Source organism: Mauremys reevesii, linkage group 2 (assembly GCF_016161935.1).
Source record: "Mauremys reevesii isolate NIE-2019 linkage group 2, ASM1616193v1, whole genome shotgun sequence".
Lineage (NCBI taxonomy): Eukaryota > Metazoa > Chordata > Testudines > Geoemydidae > Mauremys > Mauremys reevesii.
Genome location: NC_052624.1, coordinates 176,991,333 through 177,010,363, shown reverse-complemented (window position 1 = coordinate 177,010,363; position 19,031 = coordinate 176,991,333). Strand labels below are relative to the sequence as shown.

Below are 19,031 nucleotides of genomic sequence, written 5' to 3'. Positions count from 1 at the left end.
GGGTTTCCCCTTTTACCTCACCCGGTGCGGGCTCATGCCCAAGGCACCGGGCTTTAAGCCCTGCGCGGCGTGCCAGAGGCCTATGCCCATCGGAGACCCGCACGACGCCTGTCTCCGTTGCCTGGGCGAAGGGCACAGAACAGACAAGTGTTCGATCTGCGCGACTTTTAAACCGCGGACCCGGAAAGAGCGGGATATCCGCTTGAAGCAGATCTTAATGGAAGCGTCGCTTCAACCACCGGCACCGTCCGCGCCGGCACCGCGAACTGCCTCGGTGCAGAGCGCACCGGCGGCACCGAGCCGCTCCACCTCCGCGGCGCCGCCGATACAGAAAGCGGCTGCAAAGTCGCGGCACCGCTCGCTTTCGCCCGCGAAGAAGCAGAGACTGGCGAAGGCACTGGCTCAGGTTCGCTCTGAGGACTCTGCAAGAGCGGTTGCGCAGCCTGCGGCCCCCGCGGTGCCCGTGCACAAGCCGTGCACCGGACCCTTGACTCCGGCGCCGCAAGGCCCGTCGAGTCCGGCGCCGCCACGCTCCCCGGTGCCATCCGCGGTTGAGCCCCGGCTGCCATCAACGCCGGAGACATTCGCTTCCGCAAGAGAGCTGATCCAGCTCATAGAGGCGCCAGGCCTCCGGCCCCCGGCACCGCCAGTGCGGGCTGTCGTGTCGGCGGGGAAGCCGGCTAGAATGACCCGGCCACCGTCCCTGGACAGGCGACATGGACGACGCACCCGTTCCCGGTCCCGTTCCCGGTCCCGCGGCAGGTCTCCATCCCGGCGCTCGCGATCTCGGCACCGCTCGCCTTCGCGGTACCGATCGCCATCAAAACGTCGGTCGCAGTCCCGGTACCGCTCGTCATCGCGGTACCGGTCGTACTCCCGACGCCGCACGAGCTCCAGGTCGCCATCGCGTCGGCACCATCAGAGATCGCCGTCCCGGCACCGCTCCCGGCACCGCGACTCGCGCGGGCGTTCATGGCACCGGCGGTCTCAGTCCCGGTTGAGCTCCCGGCACCGGTCGAGCTCCCGGCACCGTGGTGGACGTCACTCCCGGTCGCCTTCCCGGTACCGACCGGAGCAACATCGCGCTTCTTTGCCATCCGGGGACGGACTGCCCCATTTGGCAGCGCACTCTGCGAGCGCCTCGGCACCGCCATGGCCATCTCGACCCGCATCGGTCGCTTCCGGCACGGACGGATACGGACTCCTGCCACCTACCCCACAAGGCCATCCTCAAGGGGCACAACCGTGGGGCTTCTGGGTTCCATGGGCCCAGTATGAGGCCCAGGGGGTGCCTTTTCCACCAAGGCCTCCTGCGTCCGAGCGCAGGGTCCCAGAGGCGACGATATCCCGACCGGCCCCTTCGCTACCGGCGGCGGATGCTATAGCGTCGGAGTCCCAGGGCCACGCGCAGCCCGCACCCCCCGACGAGCAGGTGGCGGACCCCTCTTTGGAGGCGGTCGTCCAGGGGTTGTCCTCCTCGTCCTCGCCTGATGAGGCTGTGGCCGGCGCAGCGACTAAGGAGCCTCCTCCCATTGATGTAAAGGCTCACCAGGACCTCCTTCGTCGTGTGGCGACGGCTATGGCCTTGCCCATAGAGGAGGTGCAGGAAGACGAGGACCCTATTACGAACGTTGTCGGGGCGGACATGCCGGTGCGAGTTGCGCTTCCTTTTGTACGGACGGTGCAGAAGAATGCCACCACTATCTGGCAGACGCCAGTGTCCGTGCCCCCTACAGCCCGTGGTGTTGAACGAAAGTACTCTGTCCCTCCCACGGGCTATGAATATTTGTATACACATCCGACCCCGGACTCCCTGGTAGTCCAGTCGGTTAATGACAGGGAGCGGCACGGCCAACCGGCTCCTGCGTCCAAGTCAAAGGACGCGAACCGTATGGACCTGCTAGGCCGAAAGGTCTATTCCGCAGGAGGCCTGCAAATGAGGATTGCCAACCAGATGGTCCTCCTCGCCGGGTACGTCTTTGACATCTTGACGTCCCTGGCGAAATTTACTGAGCTCCTGCCGACAGCCTCCCGCCAGGAGTTCGCAGCCATGTTGGAGGAAGGGAGGAGGTCGTCTGGATCCTCCATCACAGCCGCCCTCGACGCTGCGGACTCGGGTGCGAGGACCTTGGCCTCCGGTGTCACGATGCGGCGTATCGCCTGGCTGCAGTCTTCCACCCTGCCGCCGGATGTCCAATATATGCTACAGGACCTACCGTTTGATACAAAAGGGCTGTTCTCGGAGAAGACGGATTCTCGGATCCAAACTTTGAAGGACGGCCATATCGCGAAACGTACGTTAGGCATGCATACGCCAGCGACGCAGCGCAGGCCATTCCGTCCACAGCCCTCCCGACCGGCCTACCAGTCCCGGTATCGTCCTTACAACAGCCGGCGTCCGGCCCAAAATCGCCGTCGTCCATCCGGCAACCGCCGGAACCAGGGCCAGGCCGCTTCTAAGGCCCCTCAGGGGGCCAAGCAGGCCTTTTGATGGGACGCTCGAGGACGGCCCATCACTCTCCCCACCGGATCCTTCCCCTTTATTTTACAACCGCCTTTCCCATTTCTTTTCGGCGTGGTCCCAATTAACATCAGACAACTGGGTGCTCCAAACAGTCCAGTCGGGATACCGCCTGCAATTTGTTTCGCCCCCACCTTCCCACCCACCCTCCCTGTCCCTCTTCAGGGACCCCTCTCACGAGCAAGTCCTCTTACAAGAGGTCCAGACTCTGTTGAGCGTGGGTGCCATAGAAGCAGTGCCTCAGGACAGACGGGGCAGGGGATTCTACTCCCGTTATTTTCTCATCCCCAAGACGAAAGGCGGGCTGCGTCCTATCCTGGACCTTCGCGAGCTGAACAAGTACCTGCTCAAGCCCAAGTTTCGTATGGTCACCTTGGGGACCATCATTCCCTCTCTGGATCTGGGAGACTGGTTTGCCGCCCTCGACATGAAGGACGCGTACTTCCATGTCGCAATCTATCCTCCCCATCGTCGTTACCTTCGGTTTGTGGTCAACGACACTCACTACCAGTTCGCCGTGTTGCCGTTCGGACTGTCCACTGCCCCGAGGGTGTTTACCAAATGCATGGCGGTAGTCGCCGCAGCCCTCCGCCGTCGTCAGATGCACGTTTACCCGTATCTCGACGACTGGCTGGTTCGAGGTCAGTCCCGGCAACTTGTGATGAACCAGATGTCAGAAATCATGTCTCTCTTTCATCGGCTCGGTCTTCTCATCAATACCGAGAAGTCCACTTTGATTCTGACACAGCGGGTGGAGTTCATCGGAGCGGTCCTCGACTCCACAGTGGCCAGAGCCTGCCTCCCTCGCGCTCGGCACCAGACGATGGCCTCCATCATCCGGGACCTCGCCGCCTTCCCTACCACGACGGTGCGCTCTTGCCTCCGTCTCCTGGGCCACATGGCTTCGTGCACGTATGTCACCGAGTACGCGCGGCTCCACCTTCGTCCGTTCCAGTCGTGGCTCGCGTCGGTGTATCGGCCACATCGAGACCCCATCGACATGGTGGTCACGGTCACCAGGACGACCCTCGAGTCCCTCAACTGGTGGCTCAACCCAGAGGTCGTGTGTGCCGGAGTTCTGTTCCACCCTCCTCGCCCGTCCGTCACTCTGACCACGGACGCCTCAGCACTCGGTTGGGGGGCACACCTGGGTGATCTCCACACGCAGGGCCAGTGGTCGGCCCAGGAGCTCGCCCTGCACATCAATGTTCGCGAGCTATGCGCCATCCGCCTGGCCTGTCGCACCTTCTGCACCCACCTGCAAGGCCGTTGTGCGACAGTGTTCACGGACAACACCACCGCAATGTTCTATGTGAACAAGCAGGGCGGAGCCCGCTCCTCCCCCCTGTGCAAGGAAGCGATGCTCCTGTGGGACTTCTGCGTGACCCACTCAATTCTCCTGGAAGCATCTTTTCTTCCGGGAGTGCAGAACACGCTGGCCGACCATCTCAGCAGGTCGTTCCTCTCCCACGAGTGGTCCCTCCGTCCCGATGTCATCCACACAATCTTCCGGAGGTGGGGGTTTCCCCAAGTAGACCTATTCGCCTCCAAAGAGAACAGGAAGTGCCACCTATTTTGCTCGTTCCAGGGTCGCTCGCCGGGCTCCCTGTTGGACGCCTTCCTGTATCCCTGGACGGATCGCCTCCTCTACGCCTTCCCTCCGTTCCCGCTCGTGCACCGAGTGCTCCTGAAGCTTCGGAGGGACAGAGCCCACGTCATTCTAATCGCGCCGGCCTGGCCGAGGCAGCACTGGTACACCCTGCTGCTCGAGCTCTCCGTTCGGGAACCCATCCTCCTCCCGTTGTGGCCGGACCTCATCACCCAGGATTTCGGCAGGCTCCACCATCCGAACCTGCAGTCCCTCCATCTTACAGCTTGGTACCTGAGTGGCTGACCCACGCGGAAAGGGCCTGTTCTGCAGCGGTTCAACAGGTCCTGCTCGAGAGCAGAAAGCCTTCCACTCGCTCCACTTACCTAGCGAAGTGGAAGAGGTTTGCACTCGGTGTGATCATCGAGGTCTTAATCCATTCCTGGTCCCGGTCCCTACCATCCTGGACTACCTCTGGCACCTTAAGGAGCAAGGTCTGGCGGTCTCCTCCTTGAGAGTTCATCTGGCAGCGGTATCAGCCTTCCTTCCCTCTGTGGAAGGTCAGTCCATCTTCTCGAACCAGATGGTTTCCCGCTTCCTCAAGGGCCTGGACCGCTTGTACCCGCCGGTGCGGCGCCCGGCCCCGACCTGTGATTTGAATCTCGTCTTGGCCAAACTAATGGGTCCTCCGTTTGAGCCCTTAGCCACGTGCTCCCTGCTCTACCTCTCTTGGAAGGCGGCCTTCCTCGTCGCCATTACATCAGCGAGACGAGTCTCTGAGCTTCGCGCTTTGACGATCGACCCGCCATACACGGTCTTCCATGGGGACAAGGTGCAGCTTCTCCCTCATCCGGCCTTCCTCCCGAAGGTAGTGTCAGCTTTCCATCTCAACCAGGAGATCTTCCTCCCGGTGTTCTTCCCGAAGCCGCATGCCTCGCCTCGGGAACAGCAGCTGCATACCCTCGACGTCCGCAGAGCGCTCGCTTTCTACATCGAGCGGACGAAGCCCTTCCGGCGTTCATCCCAGCTGTTTGTAGCGGTTGCCGACCGCATGAAGGGAGAGCCGATATCCTCCCAACGGATTTCCTCCTGGGTCACTGCGTGTATCAGGACCTGCTATGAGCTGGCTCGCGTACCACCAGGCCGCGTCACTGCACACTCGACGAGGGCGCACGCCTCATCTGTTGCCTTCCTGGCCAACGTTCCGATCCAGGACATCTGTCGAGCGGCCACCTGGTCTTCGGTCCACACCTTCGCCTCCCATTACGCGTTGGTGCAGCAGTCTCGAGACGACGCAGCCTTCGGCTCCGCGGTATTGTACTCCGCCACGTCTCACTCCGACCCCACCGCCTAGGTAAGGCTTGGGAATCACCTAACTGGAATGCATAGGAGCAATCACTCGAAGAAGAAAAGACGGTTACTCACCTGTAGTAACTGTTGTTCTTCGAGATGTGTTGCTCCTATCCATTCCAGACCCGCCCTCCTTCCCCACTGTCGGAGTAGCCGGCAAGAAGGAACTGAGGAGCGGACGGGCCGGCTGGGGTATATAACTAGCGCCATAGCGGCGCCACTCCAGGGGGCGCCAGCCGGCCCACCGGTGTTGCTAGGGGAAAAAAGTTCCGAGATGCCGTGCACGCGCGGCGCGCACACACCTAACTGGAATGGATAGGAGCAACACATCTCGAAGAACAACAGTTACTACAGGTGAGTAACCGTCTTTTACCCTCTGCCTCAGCGAGAGTGAGTTTTGCTGGCGACTAGACTGTGTCTCAGCTCTCTGCCACACCAGCCCAGTCTTCCTCATCAGCTAGGTCCTCAAGGCTCTCCTGGCCAGACCTTGCCTAGCAGGTAACAGTTACCCCTGAGCTCCTCAGAGATGTTTCTCTGCAATGTGCAGCCCTTACCACTCTGCATTCACAGAAGATACTAAGTTTGCCACTCTGTTAAAAGAGTCAGTACATCACAGGTTTATTAATCTAACTGGAGTAAATACACCCGTCTTTTCAAACAGCACTGAGTTGGTTTATCGTAAAAGTAAAACAAGTTTATTAATAGAAAAACATGGATTAAGTGATACCATGTATAAGAGATAAAGGAAGAAATGGTTACAAGCAAATACAAGTGAAAACGCACATCAAAAAATCTAAAATTTAATCTAGCAAGATATAGTCTTTGTTCAAGATGGTTTCTCTCACCCTGAGTTTCCTTGCCAAGACCTATCACAGAGATCAAATTTGTCTCCTTAAAGTGAAGGAGCCCCTATAGTATCTCTCTGTTCCCTATATCCCCAAAGAGATGTCTTTGTCTTACAAATCAGAAAGACCTCCTGGGTATTCAGTCTCTTGTGTCTCTCTGAGATGCAGGAGCCATGTTAATTCTCTGTCCCTTGAGTTCAGACTCAAGATAACCCCCAATGGCTTAGCAGCTTTGTTTTCGGCTAATGTGTAAATCAAGGTAAGCCCACATTCCTTTGTCTAAGATAGACCTGTTTATCACCTTTACCTAGGCTAAACTGTCTTTGCCTTAAGGATTGTCTACATTTAAAACGCTGCAGCACTTTAACGTAGACACTACCTACACTGATGGGAGGGGTTCTCCCATTGTCATAGGTAATCCACTTCCCCGAGAGGCGGTAGCTAGGTTGATGGAACCATGTTGCTCAGTGGTGTGGATTTTTCACACCTTTGATGGACCTATTTAAACTGACCTAGTTTTCTAGCGTAGACCAGCTCTTAAACATGTTCTAGTACAGTAACTCCTCACTTAACATCCTCCCGCTTAATGTTGTTTTGAAGTTACATCACTGCTCTGTTAGGGAACAAGCTTGTTTAAAATTGTGTAATGCTCTCTTATAACGTCGTTTGGCTGCCTGCTCTGTCCACTGCTTGTAGGATTCTGTGGAAGAGTAGAGACTTTACAAGGAAACATTGCACAAGTTCCTCTTTGCTGCCGCCTCCCCCTCCCTCCCTCCCAGCGCTTCAGCTTAGGACTTTCTGGGAGGGAGGGAGCGGGGAAGTGCTGTGTTTCCGCTCCTCCCTCTCCCTCCCAGAAAGTCCTCAGCACCGCCAAACAGCTGGGAAGAAGGGGGAGGAGTGGGGACAAGGCATGCTCCAGGGAGGAGGTGGAGTAGGGGGTGAGAAGAGGTGGGCCTGGAGTGGAGCGGGGACGGGAAAAGGTAGGTATCCCCCGGCAAAGTTGGTGCCTGTTCTTCTGGGGGGAAGCTGCCACTGCTGCTGCACAAGGTGCTTCCTAGTGTCCTTGCCTGCAGCGGGCTATGCCTGTGTGGGGTAAGCCAGGGGCACTTCCCAACCACAGTACAGTACTATACTGTACAGTATATAATGCCTTTTGTCTTCCCCCAAAAATGTCCTTGGAACCTAACCCCTGCATTTACATTAAATCTTATGGGAAAATTGGATTCGTTTAACTTAAAGTTGTATTTTTCAGGAACATAACTACAATGTTAAGTGAGGAGTTACTGTAATATTATACAGAGGGAATTCATAACTTTGCATATAAGATTAACACATGCATTTTATAATAATCTTAGTAATCAAAATGTTTTTAGCTTTCATATGATACCTCATAAGGCATATTTTGTACAAATGTTATTGCAGTGGTGTGTAGGGTGTAAACACAGGGATGCCGAGGGTCACAGTATCCAAGCTCTACTTGAATTCCTACAACTGCAGTCACTTTTTAAAAAATTATTTTGATTTTAAACAAAATCTGTCACAAGCCTGATTACACTGACAATTCTGTACTTTGCATCAGACCACTTGTAGAGCTGTTTAAATTGTTCTGTCTCTACCACTGCGTATCACATATCTTTCATTAGCTGATATTCAGGCAACAGTTGCTGGTGCTGGTTTTGAACCGAGAGCAGGTTATTTTGTTTTAGGAAAACAATACTTTTTGAATCAGATTGCAATAAAATGTCAGTTTAGTAGGTTGAGTTCTTTTGTTAGTGGACATTTAAAGCAGGTAATGTTGAATTTCTGCAGAATTTCTTTGGTAAAGGCAACTTGAAAATTTTTTTTTTTTAGATTTACTAGCATTTATAAGAAATCTGTTGCTTTATCTAGACCTTTCTAATTTGTCAAATAACATTACAGTAGGAAACCTGTTCATAAACAGGGTCCATTCATGTAAATACATACCTGGGGGCCTGATCCTGCACAATTGAAGTCAATGAGTGGAAGCTCAAACCCTTAATGTAGATACGTTCCTATTATAAAATAGTTGTTTTGTAAACCCGCCATCTGTTACTGGAATTAATACACTCAACTACATCAATTGCCATAATTATTAGTGTTTGCATTCCTGAAGGGGTGTTTTCACAAGTGTTCCCATTAGCAAGAGAGGGGACCATAGATCCTTCACTCCCAGATTTTTTTTCAATAGTTTATGTATTCTACCAAAAATAGGAATTTTGGAATACAGCCACAGGAATATCTTTGTCCTTTGACAACTGTAAAATAAGTCATTAGTCCAGCTGTCAGAAAATAGTGAAACTTTTTTGTGTTTTTTATATAAAAAGATAGGAATTATAAATGCATAATGATGATTTTTAAATTCACTCTTTTTTAAACCCCACCATTATATACTCTTCTGCTGGCCTTTCTAAAAACACTTCTGACAGGCTTTTTTTTAAACAGCAAACAATGCTTTTAATAAGTTGCATAGTGATTTGCTCTGAGGTGTGATTTCTCCTATTTTGCTGCATTGTGTGTTGGTTTTGTGATGTGCTCAAATGGAGCTAGGTTTGTGATGAACGAAACTCAGTTTTACTTGTGATGGTAGCAGCAATTAAACGCTGGTCCCCAAATGGTGAAAGTTTAGTGCAGGTATAATCCTCTGCACCACCTGAAATTCTGACTCCTTACTACACAAACGAACAAATTTAAATTTTATTAGAGAATATTTAAAATAAACGATACAAAGTGTTTGAAGTGACAGTTATTGTGTCATTGGGGGTAACATACAGTATTTAGAAGCCCTCATAATGGTAGGTGATTTTTTTTAGGAGTGGGGAACAGAAGTTGGTTTAGCAAATATGCTATCAGCCAAATTGCAGAGTTCAATAACCCTTGCCGTAGGTGAATGTGATCTTGCAGTACATTATCTAATATTAATATTTTAGCATTTGCTTTTTACATGTGTTTAATTTTGAGACACTTCTCTTAAAGTGAGAATCAACTCTGAGTTCCATTTGATGTGAGGTATTTAAAACTCTGCTTTCCCTGTTCTTTCTACAGCCAAAAGTTCTTGAACAGTATTTGAATGTTGAAGATAACAGACTTCTGGCGCATCTGAAGGCATGTTCTGCAGTGAGCAAACTTCCTTACAATCTTTGGTTTAAGAAGTGTTTTGCAGGCTGTTTACCTGAATCCAGTTTACAGAGGCAAGTGTTCTCTTGTGTGTGTTTGTTTAGGAATTTCAGTGTTGTATAGCTGCTAGTACAAGATAACTTTTCTTATTTCATCACCCAGAATATGAACTAGATTTGAGGAAAACTGATTTTAAAGTAGCACTGAATTAGGAATCGTAACAAAATTTGAGGCGACTCCGCTTATTACAGATATAAGATCTTGTTAAAAGTGTGGATTTTTTGGTATTTAAAAAAGATGAGGTTAAAATGTAAGAATTTTGGCTGCGTGTGCTAATATCACTTTCAGCTTCTTAGTATTTAAAACCCCAGATCCCTATTTTGTGACATACAGCTAAAGGCACCTGAATTTTCAGATGTTTTAGTTGCAGTTACTGTTTTACTAAGTGAATGTTTACTCTTGATTATCATTGAATTTTAAAATGTAGTGGGAGAGTTTGTTTACAAATATAGCACTTGATATGTTAAGCATGACAAAGTTCATGAAAATAAAGCATACTCTGGGCTAGTCTACACTACATAGGCTTTGCCAATACAGCTATATAAGTATAGTAATACCAGCAGAGTCCCTAGTGGAGATACCAGCTTGAAGGATCGGAGCCTGTTTATCACTGTAGTAGCTAAGTGGTTTTTTTTTAAAATATTTACTTTAAAATGCATAAGTCACTCATGGTAGGTGGCATTCTTGTTCTGTCAATGTCTCAGAAACAAAAGACAAACCAAAAAACCTGAACCAAACCTATTTATTTTAATATAATTGTTTCCTCTTCATTTCACTCTGAGAATTAATTCTTCTTCTTCGAGTGCTTGCTCGTGCCTTTTCTATGTTAGGTGTGTCTGTGCCCAAGTGCACAGTTGCTGGACATTTTTTCCTTAGTGGTATCAGTAGGGCTGGCTCTGGTGCCCACTGGAGCCTCGCGCTCAAGCACTGGTATGTGGGGTGCCACCAGCCATACACCCTCTCAGTCCGTTCTTACTGCCCGTGACAGTTGCAGGAATGCTTCTTGTGATTGCAAGTTCCCTTGTGGTTTTCTTGGACTGTTTTAGACTTTTCTCTTGTAAATAGTTAAAATAGTTGTTTAGTTAGAGTCCTAACTAGGACATTGTCCCAGGGGATGGGGCATGCCCCGGTCCCTGGGCTTTAAGCTGCGTGCTGCCTGTCACAAACCTAGGCCAGTGAGTGACCCGCACGTGAGCTGCCTTAAGGGCCTCGGTGAGGTACGTCAAAGAGAAGTGCAGGATCTGCAGGGGCTTCAGGCTGTGCCCTCTCAAGGACAGAGACATTTGGCAGAAAGCCCTATTGATGGAAGCCGCCCTCCGCCCAGCTTCAGAGCTGTCCCATTCTGATTTGGCACTGAGCACGCCTGCCTTGGTGTGGAGTGCTCCACTGACACCATGCCCTTCCCGGCACCATTCCCTTCACCTGTGCCCAAGAAGAGGCACAAGAATCAATGGGCTGACAGGGGGCGCTCTCCCGTACCACGGACAGTCAGGCGGCTAGGGACCCTGACGTCTCTCCCAGTGCTGCCTACACCTCGAGACCCAGGCCCGACTCTAGGGAATCCTCGAAGGTGGCCTTCAACCCGGTGCCGATCACCGTCGCTGCAATGGTTGCCCGCTCAACTACGGACCGCAGCGCCGTTCGCCGGCTTCCTGGTCTCAGTCATCATCCATCCGCCCCCCTCCCCCCCGATCTCCAGACTGTGTTGAGTGTCTCTAGCACTGAGGCACTGGCCCTGCACCATCGCTCCCCAGTGTGACACCGTTCTCTGGCTCACTGCCATACCTTCAGCAAGTGGCAGCGACAGCTCCTCCTTGATCTCCGAGGGAGGAGTCCTCCTTGGGGTCCGAGAGCAAACCCAGCTCTCCTCCGAGACAGCCATGACATCATTCTTACAGGCTGGATTTCACTGCAGGTCTGTCATTGGGGCCATGGCCATTGGTTCGGTGGCTGGCCCAGTGGCACTGTTGGAACCCCTGAAGGGGGTTCCCTCCCATGCTGGGACCATATTCCCAGCAGGCATCCTCGGTAGTTTCCGAAGGACGGACCCTGGCTCTGATGTGACTGGCTCAACTCAGAACCAGATCCTGGTACTGAAACCCAGCAGTTCCGGCGCAGTCAGTACCAGCAGTGGATGGAGAGCCAGACACACCAGCAGTGACAGCTGCCTCCTCGTCTTCCCCTGATCCTTCGCGGGACCTGCCAGCCTGTTGCCACCAGATGATTTTAGGTCCCACCAGGAACTCCTCAAGTGAGTTGCCTCGAACTTGGGGTTGGAGGTGGAGGAGCTCGAGGAGCCTACCAACGGCCTCTTTGACATTCTGGCTGCAGTGGCTGTCTCCAAGGTGGCCCTACCAGTGCATGACGGAGTTCTGAAGCTTGTCAAAGCACTGTGACAAACTCCATCTTCTGTGCCCCCAACATCTAAAAAGGCAGAGAAAAAGTATCATGTCCCTGCCCAGGGCTTTGAGTACATGTATTCACACCCATCCCCAGGGTCACTGGTGGTCTCAGCCACAAATGAACAGAACAGATGGGCAATCTAGCACAACCACTAAAAATAAAGACACTAAGAAACTGGATCTTTTCTGTAGGAAGGTGTATTCTACTGCCAGCCTATAGCTGCATATCGCCAACCAGCAAGCTTTGCTGGGGCGATACGAATACAATATATGGGATTTGATGGCCAAATGCAAGGACTCACTGCTCCAAGAGTCAAGGCAGGAATTCTTGGCCATCATGGAAGAGGGGAAAGCAGTGGCCAGGGCCTTCCTTCAGGCGGCATTGGATGTGGCTGATGGCGTCAGTGGTCTCCATGTGGCACAGTTCGTGGCTGCAGTCCTCGGGGTTGTCCCACAAGGTGCAGCAATCCATCCAGGACCTCCCCTTTGCGGGCAATGCTCTGTTTTCGGAGCAGACAGACACCAGGCTGCATGGCCTGAAGGACTTCAGGGCCACCCAATGCTCCCTGGGGCTGTATACACCGCCGGTCTTGAGAAGACGCTTCTAGCCACCACCCAGGCTCTCAGGTCCACCTCAGCAGGGACTCTAGAGGAGAAAAGACAGAGGCTTCAAATGCCACCAGTCTGCCCCATTGTCCTCGACCCCCTAGTTGGGTCCTGCATCCACTCTGATGGGCTGAGACAGGCATTTTGAGGGTGTGCCCGAGAATGGCGTACCGGAGTTACCTCAGGATCCCCCTCCCCCTTTTATTTCTGGACTGTTTGTCCCCCTTTCTTACTGCATGGGCCCAGACTCTCTCGGACGGTTGGGTGTTCAATATCATAACAGCTGGTTACACAAGTTTTCTTCAACCCCTCCCTCTCACCCCCTTTCCCCGTCCCTTCTCAGGGACCCTTCTCATGGGCAGCTTCTCATCTAGGAGATGGAATTCCTCCTACATGTAGGGTCCATGGAGCATGTTCCACAAGAGCTGAGAGGAAAGGGGTTTTACTCCTGGTATTTCCTAATCCTGAAGGGCAATGGGGCGGGGGGGGCCTCAGGCCCATCTTAGACCTGCGCTGCCTCAACAAATACTTCAAGAAGTTGAAGTTCTGCATAGTCTCCCTGACCTCTCTCATTCCCGCCCTGGATCCAGGAGACTGGTACGCTGCCCTCGACTTGAAGGACACCTATTTCCAAATTTCTGTTTTCTGCAGATACAGGAGATTCCTCTGATTTGATGTAGGCCAGCACCATTGTCAGTTCACGGCTCTGCCCTTTGGCCTATTGTCTGCTCTGAGAGTTTTCACAAAGTGCATGACAGTGATGGCAGCTTACCTGAGGTGTCGAGCATGCAGATTTTACCCATACCTTGACAACTGGCTTATCAGAGGCATGTCTCAAGCCCAGGTCCAACATAGCCTTGACTTGATACGAGCCACCTGTCAGGTGCTGGGCCTGCTTATAAAGGGACAGAAATCAACTCTGACCCTAATCCAGAGAATAGAGTTCATAGGCACAGTGCTCGACTCTACCAAGGCCAAAGCCTACCTGCCGGAGACCCAATTCCAAGCTATGTCAGAGCTCATTGCAAGCATCAGAGCCCATCTGCTCACGACTGCTCAGGTTTGCCTCGGGCTACTAGGTCACATGGCAGCATGTACTTACATAGTCTGGCATACGCGGCTGTGCCTCAGACCCCTGCAGATGTGGTTGGGGTTGGGAAACGCTGTGGGCCGAGGGATGTGCTGGCTGTGGCTTCCTGCCGCCCCCATTGGCCTGGGACGGCGAACTGTGGCCAGTGGGAGCCGCGATCAGCCGAACCTGCCGATGTGGCAGGTAAACAAACTGGCCCAGCCCACAGGGTGCTTGGCCCAGCCGGCCAGGGTTCTTACCCTGGTGAGCCGTGTACCAGAGGTTGCCAATCCCTGCCATATACTGACACGAGCGCAGGGGCTCCAGGGGACTCCAGACCTGGCCCTACAGATACCACGAAGGGAAAAATCTCCAGCAGCCGTGCACATGGGTGCGTACACACCTAACATGGAAACGACATGAGCAACACCTCTGAAGAGCAACACCTCTTGAAGAGCAACAGTTATGAAAGGTAGGTAACCGTTTTTTATGCTTAAATGTGTATTTATGCTGGATACAACCAGGAGATTATAGGTGCATATTTGTACAGACTTCGTAGTAATGAATGAAGTATTGTCACTAGCATAGACAAGGCACTGACAACTGCTAGTGTATTTATCACGTCATACACTCACATTCCCATTATTGTTTTAAATTAATTGAGCTGCATGGGCAGTAACAATAGCTGGAAGTTACGGAGAGAGGACAAGAGGAGACAGCTGGTTAGTGTTAACATTGGCCAGGTCTACGCTACACATTGGAAAAAATAACCCCAACTATACATACAACATGATGGGGGCTAATTTAGCTACAACGAGTCAGGAAAAAGATCTTGGCGTTATCGTGGATAGTTCTCTGAAGATGTCCACGCAGTGTGCAGAGGCGGTCAAAAAAGCAAACAGGATGTTGGGAATAATTAAAAAGGGGATAGAGAATAAGACTGAGAATATATTATTGCCCTTATATAAATCCATGGTACGCCCACATCTCGAATACTGTGTACAGATGTGGTCTCCTCACCTCAAAAAAGATATTCTAGCACTAGAAAAGGTTCAGAAAAGAGCAACTAAAATGATTAGGGGTTTAGAGAGGGTCCCATATGAGGAAAGATTAAAGAGGCTAGGACTCTTCAGTTTGGAAAAGAGGAGACTAAGGGGGGACATGATAGAGGTATATAAAATCATGAGTGATGTTGAGAAAGTGGATAAAGAGAAGTTATTTACTTATTCCCATAATACAAGAACTAGGGGTCACCAAATGAAATTAATAGGCAGCAGGTTTAAAACAAATAAAAGGAAGTTCTTCTTCACCAGTCAACTTGTGGAACTACTTTCCTGAGGAGGTTGTGAAGGCTAGGACTATAACAATGTTTAAAAGGGGACTGGATAAATTCATGGTGGCTAAGTCCATAAATGGCTATTAGCCAGGATGGGTAAGAATGGTGTCCCCATCCTCTGTTCGTCAGAGGATGGAGATGGATGGCAGGAGAGAGATCACTTGATCATTGCCTGTTAGGTTCACTCCCTCAGGGGCACCTGGCATTGGCCACTGTCGGTAGACAGATACTGGGCTAGATGGACCTTTGGTCTGACCCGGTACGGCCTTTCTTATGTTCTTATGTTCTTATGTTCTTACACCTCTGGTGTTACAACTACGTCTCTCGGGGTTTGAAAAATCCACACCCCTGAGCGATGTAGTTATACTGAACTTAACCCCCCCCCCCCATGTAATCCGCCTTTTGAGGAGGTGGATTAACTATGCTGATGGGAGAGCTCTCTCCTGTTGGTGTAGGAGCATCTTCACTTAAGTGCTACATTGGTGCAGCTGTGCTGTTGCAGCATTTTAAGTGTAGCCCTGCTTTTGTCTCCACTCCTTTCCTTAATAAAGATTCTCCTGGGTGGTGTGAACTGGGGATTAGTTAACTAATTGTAGTTGTTTTAATACGAGCATTAAAATGAAACAACTGAAATGCTTGTTTGGGAACAGGTTGAGTATCAATGGAAATGTTTTGGTTTTTTTTAAAACCTATGTGGTTCCCAATTAAATCTGGCAGCAGAATCATGAAAGAAGGCTGGGTGTGTCACAGCATCTTAGTTTTAATACATGTTGGAAAGACTCTTGCCCTGATCTCTTTAGGATTATAATTATTTGTGCAGTCACTACAAGTTATACTTCTAGTGTCTGGGAAGTAAACGTTGTCTGGGCACTATCATTTGGCTTGTGCCTTTTCTTCTTGACTTGTGATGTGATGTATAAAGTAGGCCTGAGGGTTTTGTGGTTTTTTAGACATTCACGTCCTGTGTAGATTTTACAATGATTGGAGAATGAGCACAAATGGCGACATCAAGAGCTATGATAATGAAGGTTGAAGAATTAAAAGAGGGAGGGATTATTTTTTAATAAGGAGTCATGTAGTAAAACTACTTGCAGCCTTTGGAAATTTACCATTCAGGTTCCAGTCTAAAGTTGTCATTAGTACATCTATAGCTTTGTGCAGCATACTAGGGGGGTGGATGTGAGGAAGAAAGTGGGTTGGAAGGGTCAGTAGATGTGATCTGTGTATAATTATTTACAGAAACATAATTGGTGATACCATGTTGATATCAGTTACACTTCTCATACAATAAGATGGAATATTTGGTCACAGTGGGTATACTTGTTTAGCTTAGCACTTTATTCCTTCTGAACTTTTAGTTTCAGTTGGTTAACTATTTGACAAATGTCTTTACAGATATGCTAATTGTATTCCTTTTTCTTGGCACCAGGAAAAAAATCTCATTGTCACTGATACTGTTATGACAGTCATCCATGTGTAATAATTAAGCTTACTAGAACAAGATCTGCTTGTTAAATTTTAGCTTATAGTCATCTAACAATGCAGAACATCTGTATGTGTTTTATTTCTAATTGGGGTCTTTGTGTAAGGTTGGCAGCAGTAGGCACTGCTACTGTACTGTTCTGCCCTTAATCCATCATAGTTAGAGATTTAGAAGAAGTCATTAACTTGTAACATTTGATTTCCTTACTTTGAATATAGATGGTACTGGTACAGGTACTGCATGTATAATTTAGTACATTGCTCCATTCATGGAAATTATATGAAAAAGAGATTTGTTGCAATGAATAAAAGTTTAGAACAGATTAGTATGGTTTGTTGACTTTGTTACTTACTATTTTAGGGTTTGGGACAAAGTTATTAGTGGATCCTGCAAAATTCTTGTTTTTGTTGCTCTGGAGATTTTATTAACCTTTAAAATGAAGGTAATGGCCCTGACTAATGCAGAGAAGATCACGCAGTTTCTGGAAAATGTAAGTACTCAACCTAGCTGTGCATTGTTTTTGGTGGTATAGCAAATATTTTCAGGTTTAAAAAAAAAAACCGTAGGGTGGCTGGTCCCAGGGTTTTAGGAATGGCTGATGTAGGCTTTTACCATTAGAGGCCAAATTGATAACCGCCTTCAGAAAAATCCATCGGAGGGATTATGGGGAGAACCCACTGTCCTTTAAGTCTCCCCAAATTGTTCTGTTGGGGGTGATTTGGGCTTCTCTTCCTCCCCCACACTGAATGAGTGGAACTTTCCAGACATCCATGGAGGCAACAGGCTCTCTGCATGGACCATCAATGCCTCAGCACTGCCTTGAGCCATCTTGCTAGGACTTGTTGTATCCTGGCATTGAATCCTACTCATGCTCATGTGGTACTGAGAGATTTCTGTGGAAAAGTTAGTGTAGCTTCAAGCTGTGTTAATTTTTTGAAATTCCTTACAAGGTTGATGGCACAATGCTACCTGGCCCTGGCCTGCTCCCTCTCCAAAGAGTGCTCACTGTGGAGGTGACTGAAACACTGCCCTCCACCTCCATTTATGTGGAAACAATGAGATTGTTTCTCTGAGAGCTGGGTGCCAGTCTGGCCATGCCTGAACACATGGGCTCCATCCAAAGGCAGCTCCTACCTATGCCCAAAATAAATATTTTGATTAGGGACAATTTTTGAAAGGGAAATAAACAGAATGGAGAACAGAAATATTGCTGTGAGTGACTGGCTATTTTGTTTTAGGCTCTTTGACTACCTTGTTAAATTTAACACAAACCTTTCTCCTGATCTTTTGTAGATTCCTCAAGATAACACTGATGCAATAGTGAGCAAAGCTATTGATTTGTGGCACAAACATTGTGGGACGCCGGTACATTTGGTATGAGAACGTGCTGCAGTCCTCATGGTTTGGAAGGCCATACCTTCTGATGGTCCTTCCCTAGATTAGTATCTTTAGATGTTAAATTGTTTCACGTTTTTTGCTGTAAATATCATGCTGATTAATTTTTAAACTGTTGCAGTAAAAATAAAAACTGAGTTGTGCTATGATGAGCAGTAATTTTGGTAATATAGTTGCAAAATTCAAATGGGATAGTGCAGTGGCTCTCAATCTTTCCAGATTGCTGTACCCCTTTTAGGAGTCTGATTTGTCTTGCGTACCCCAAGTTTCACCTCACTTAACTACTTGCTTACAAAATCAAACATAAAAATAAAAAAGTGTCACAGCACAGTTACAAAAAATAGTGAAAACTGCTTACTTTCTCCTTTTTACCATATAATTGTAAAATAAATGGATTGGAATATAAATATTGTACTTACATTCCTTGTTTAGTATAGAGAGTAATATGAACAAGTTATTGTATGAATTATTTTAGTTTGTATTGACTTGTCTACTACTTTTTATGTAGCCTGTTGTAAAACTAGGCAAACATGTAGATGAGCTGATATACCCCAGGGATAGGCATCTCCTTGGTTGAGAACCACTGGGCTAGGGTCCTCTGAATTGTAGCATTAACGTAAGTTGTTTAGCAGGAGAAGATCTAATACACAATGCAAGACCAGATTTGCATGTCTCTTTATGCCACACTAAACTAGTTACATTTTGTGTCTATATAAGACAGTTAAAGGAAGCTGTCCTTTGGTGGTTTATATATACACACTAATAAAATGACAGCCTTTTAGTGACATGGGATTAAAATTGTTAAATCAAGTTCTAAGGGAAAAAACTTGTTACAGCATTGAATTACATATTAGTAGGTAGTCTGAAACAAGTGATAGTGTGTTTTGAACACAGAAGGGAACAGACTTTAAAATGTTAATGGTTATTAGGTAATACCTCAATTTATGGTTAAGAACAGTGGCAGCAGTGCATTAGACTATGGTAAATAAGCAGCTTGCTAAAAACTGTATAAAATTGTGAATTATTGTGTCTTGTTCTGGAATGTAGAAACAGGTGGATTTTTTAAAAATGGCATTTATAGAGAACTTAACAGAAGAAAGTGATTTTGCTACCACTGCCATCTCCAAGATCCTCCCTTCTAATTCAGGTTAGACACTGAGACAGATCAGTAGCCATGGTTGAAATGCTTTACCAAAATTGTATTTGGTTGCTTTAATCTCATCCAAGCCAAGACCTTTCCT

General features: G+C 49.1%; 1 protein-coding gene across 9 annotated transcripts in view; it reads left to right on the top strand.

Annotated features, from left to right (window-relative positions):
• LOC120398677 (TBC1 domain family member 7) overlaps window positions 1–17,939 on the top strand; it is a 30,466-nt gene extending 12,527 nt beyond the window's left edge. For all 9 annotated transcript variants that reach the window (XM_039526233.1, XM_039526227.1, XM_039526234.1 and 6 more), the window contains 3 exons: window positions 9,368–9,513; window positions 16,756–16,885; window positions 17,689–17,939. In XM_039526233.1, the coding sequence (XP_039382167.1) occupies window positions 9,368–9,513; window positions 16,756–16,885; window positions 17,689–17,775 (363 nt within the window). In that variant the 3' untranslated portion in view covers window positions 17,776–17,939. The remainder of the gene's footprint in view (window positions 1–9,367; window positions 9,514–16,755; window positions 16,886–17,688) is intronic.
• The last annotated feature ends 1,092 nt before the right edge of the window (window positions 17,940–19,031 follow it).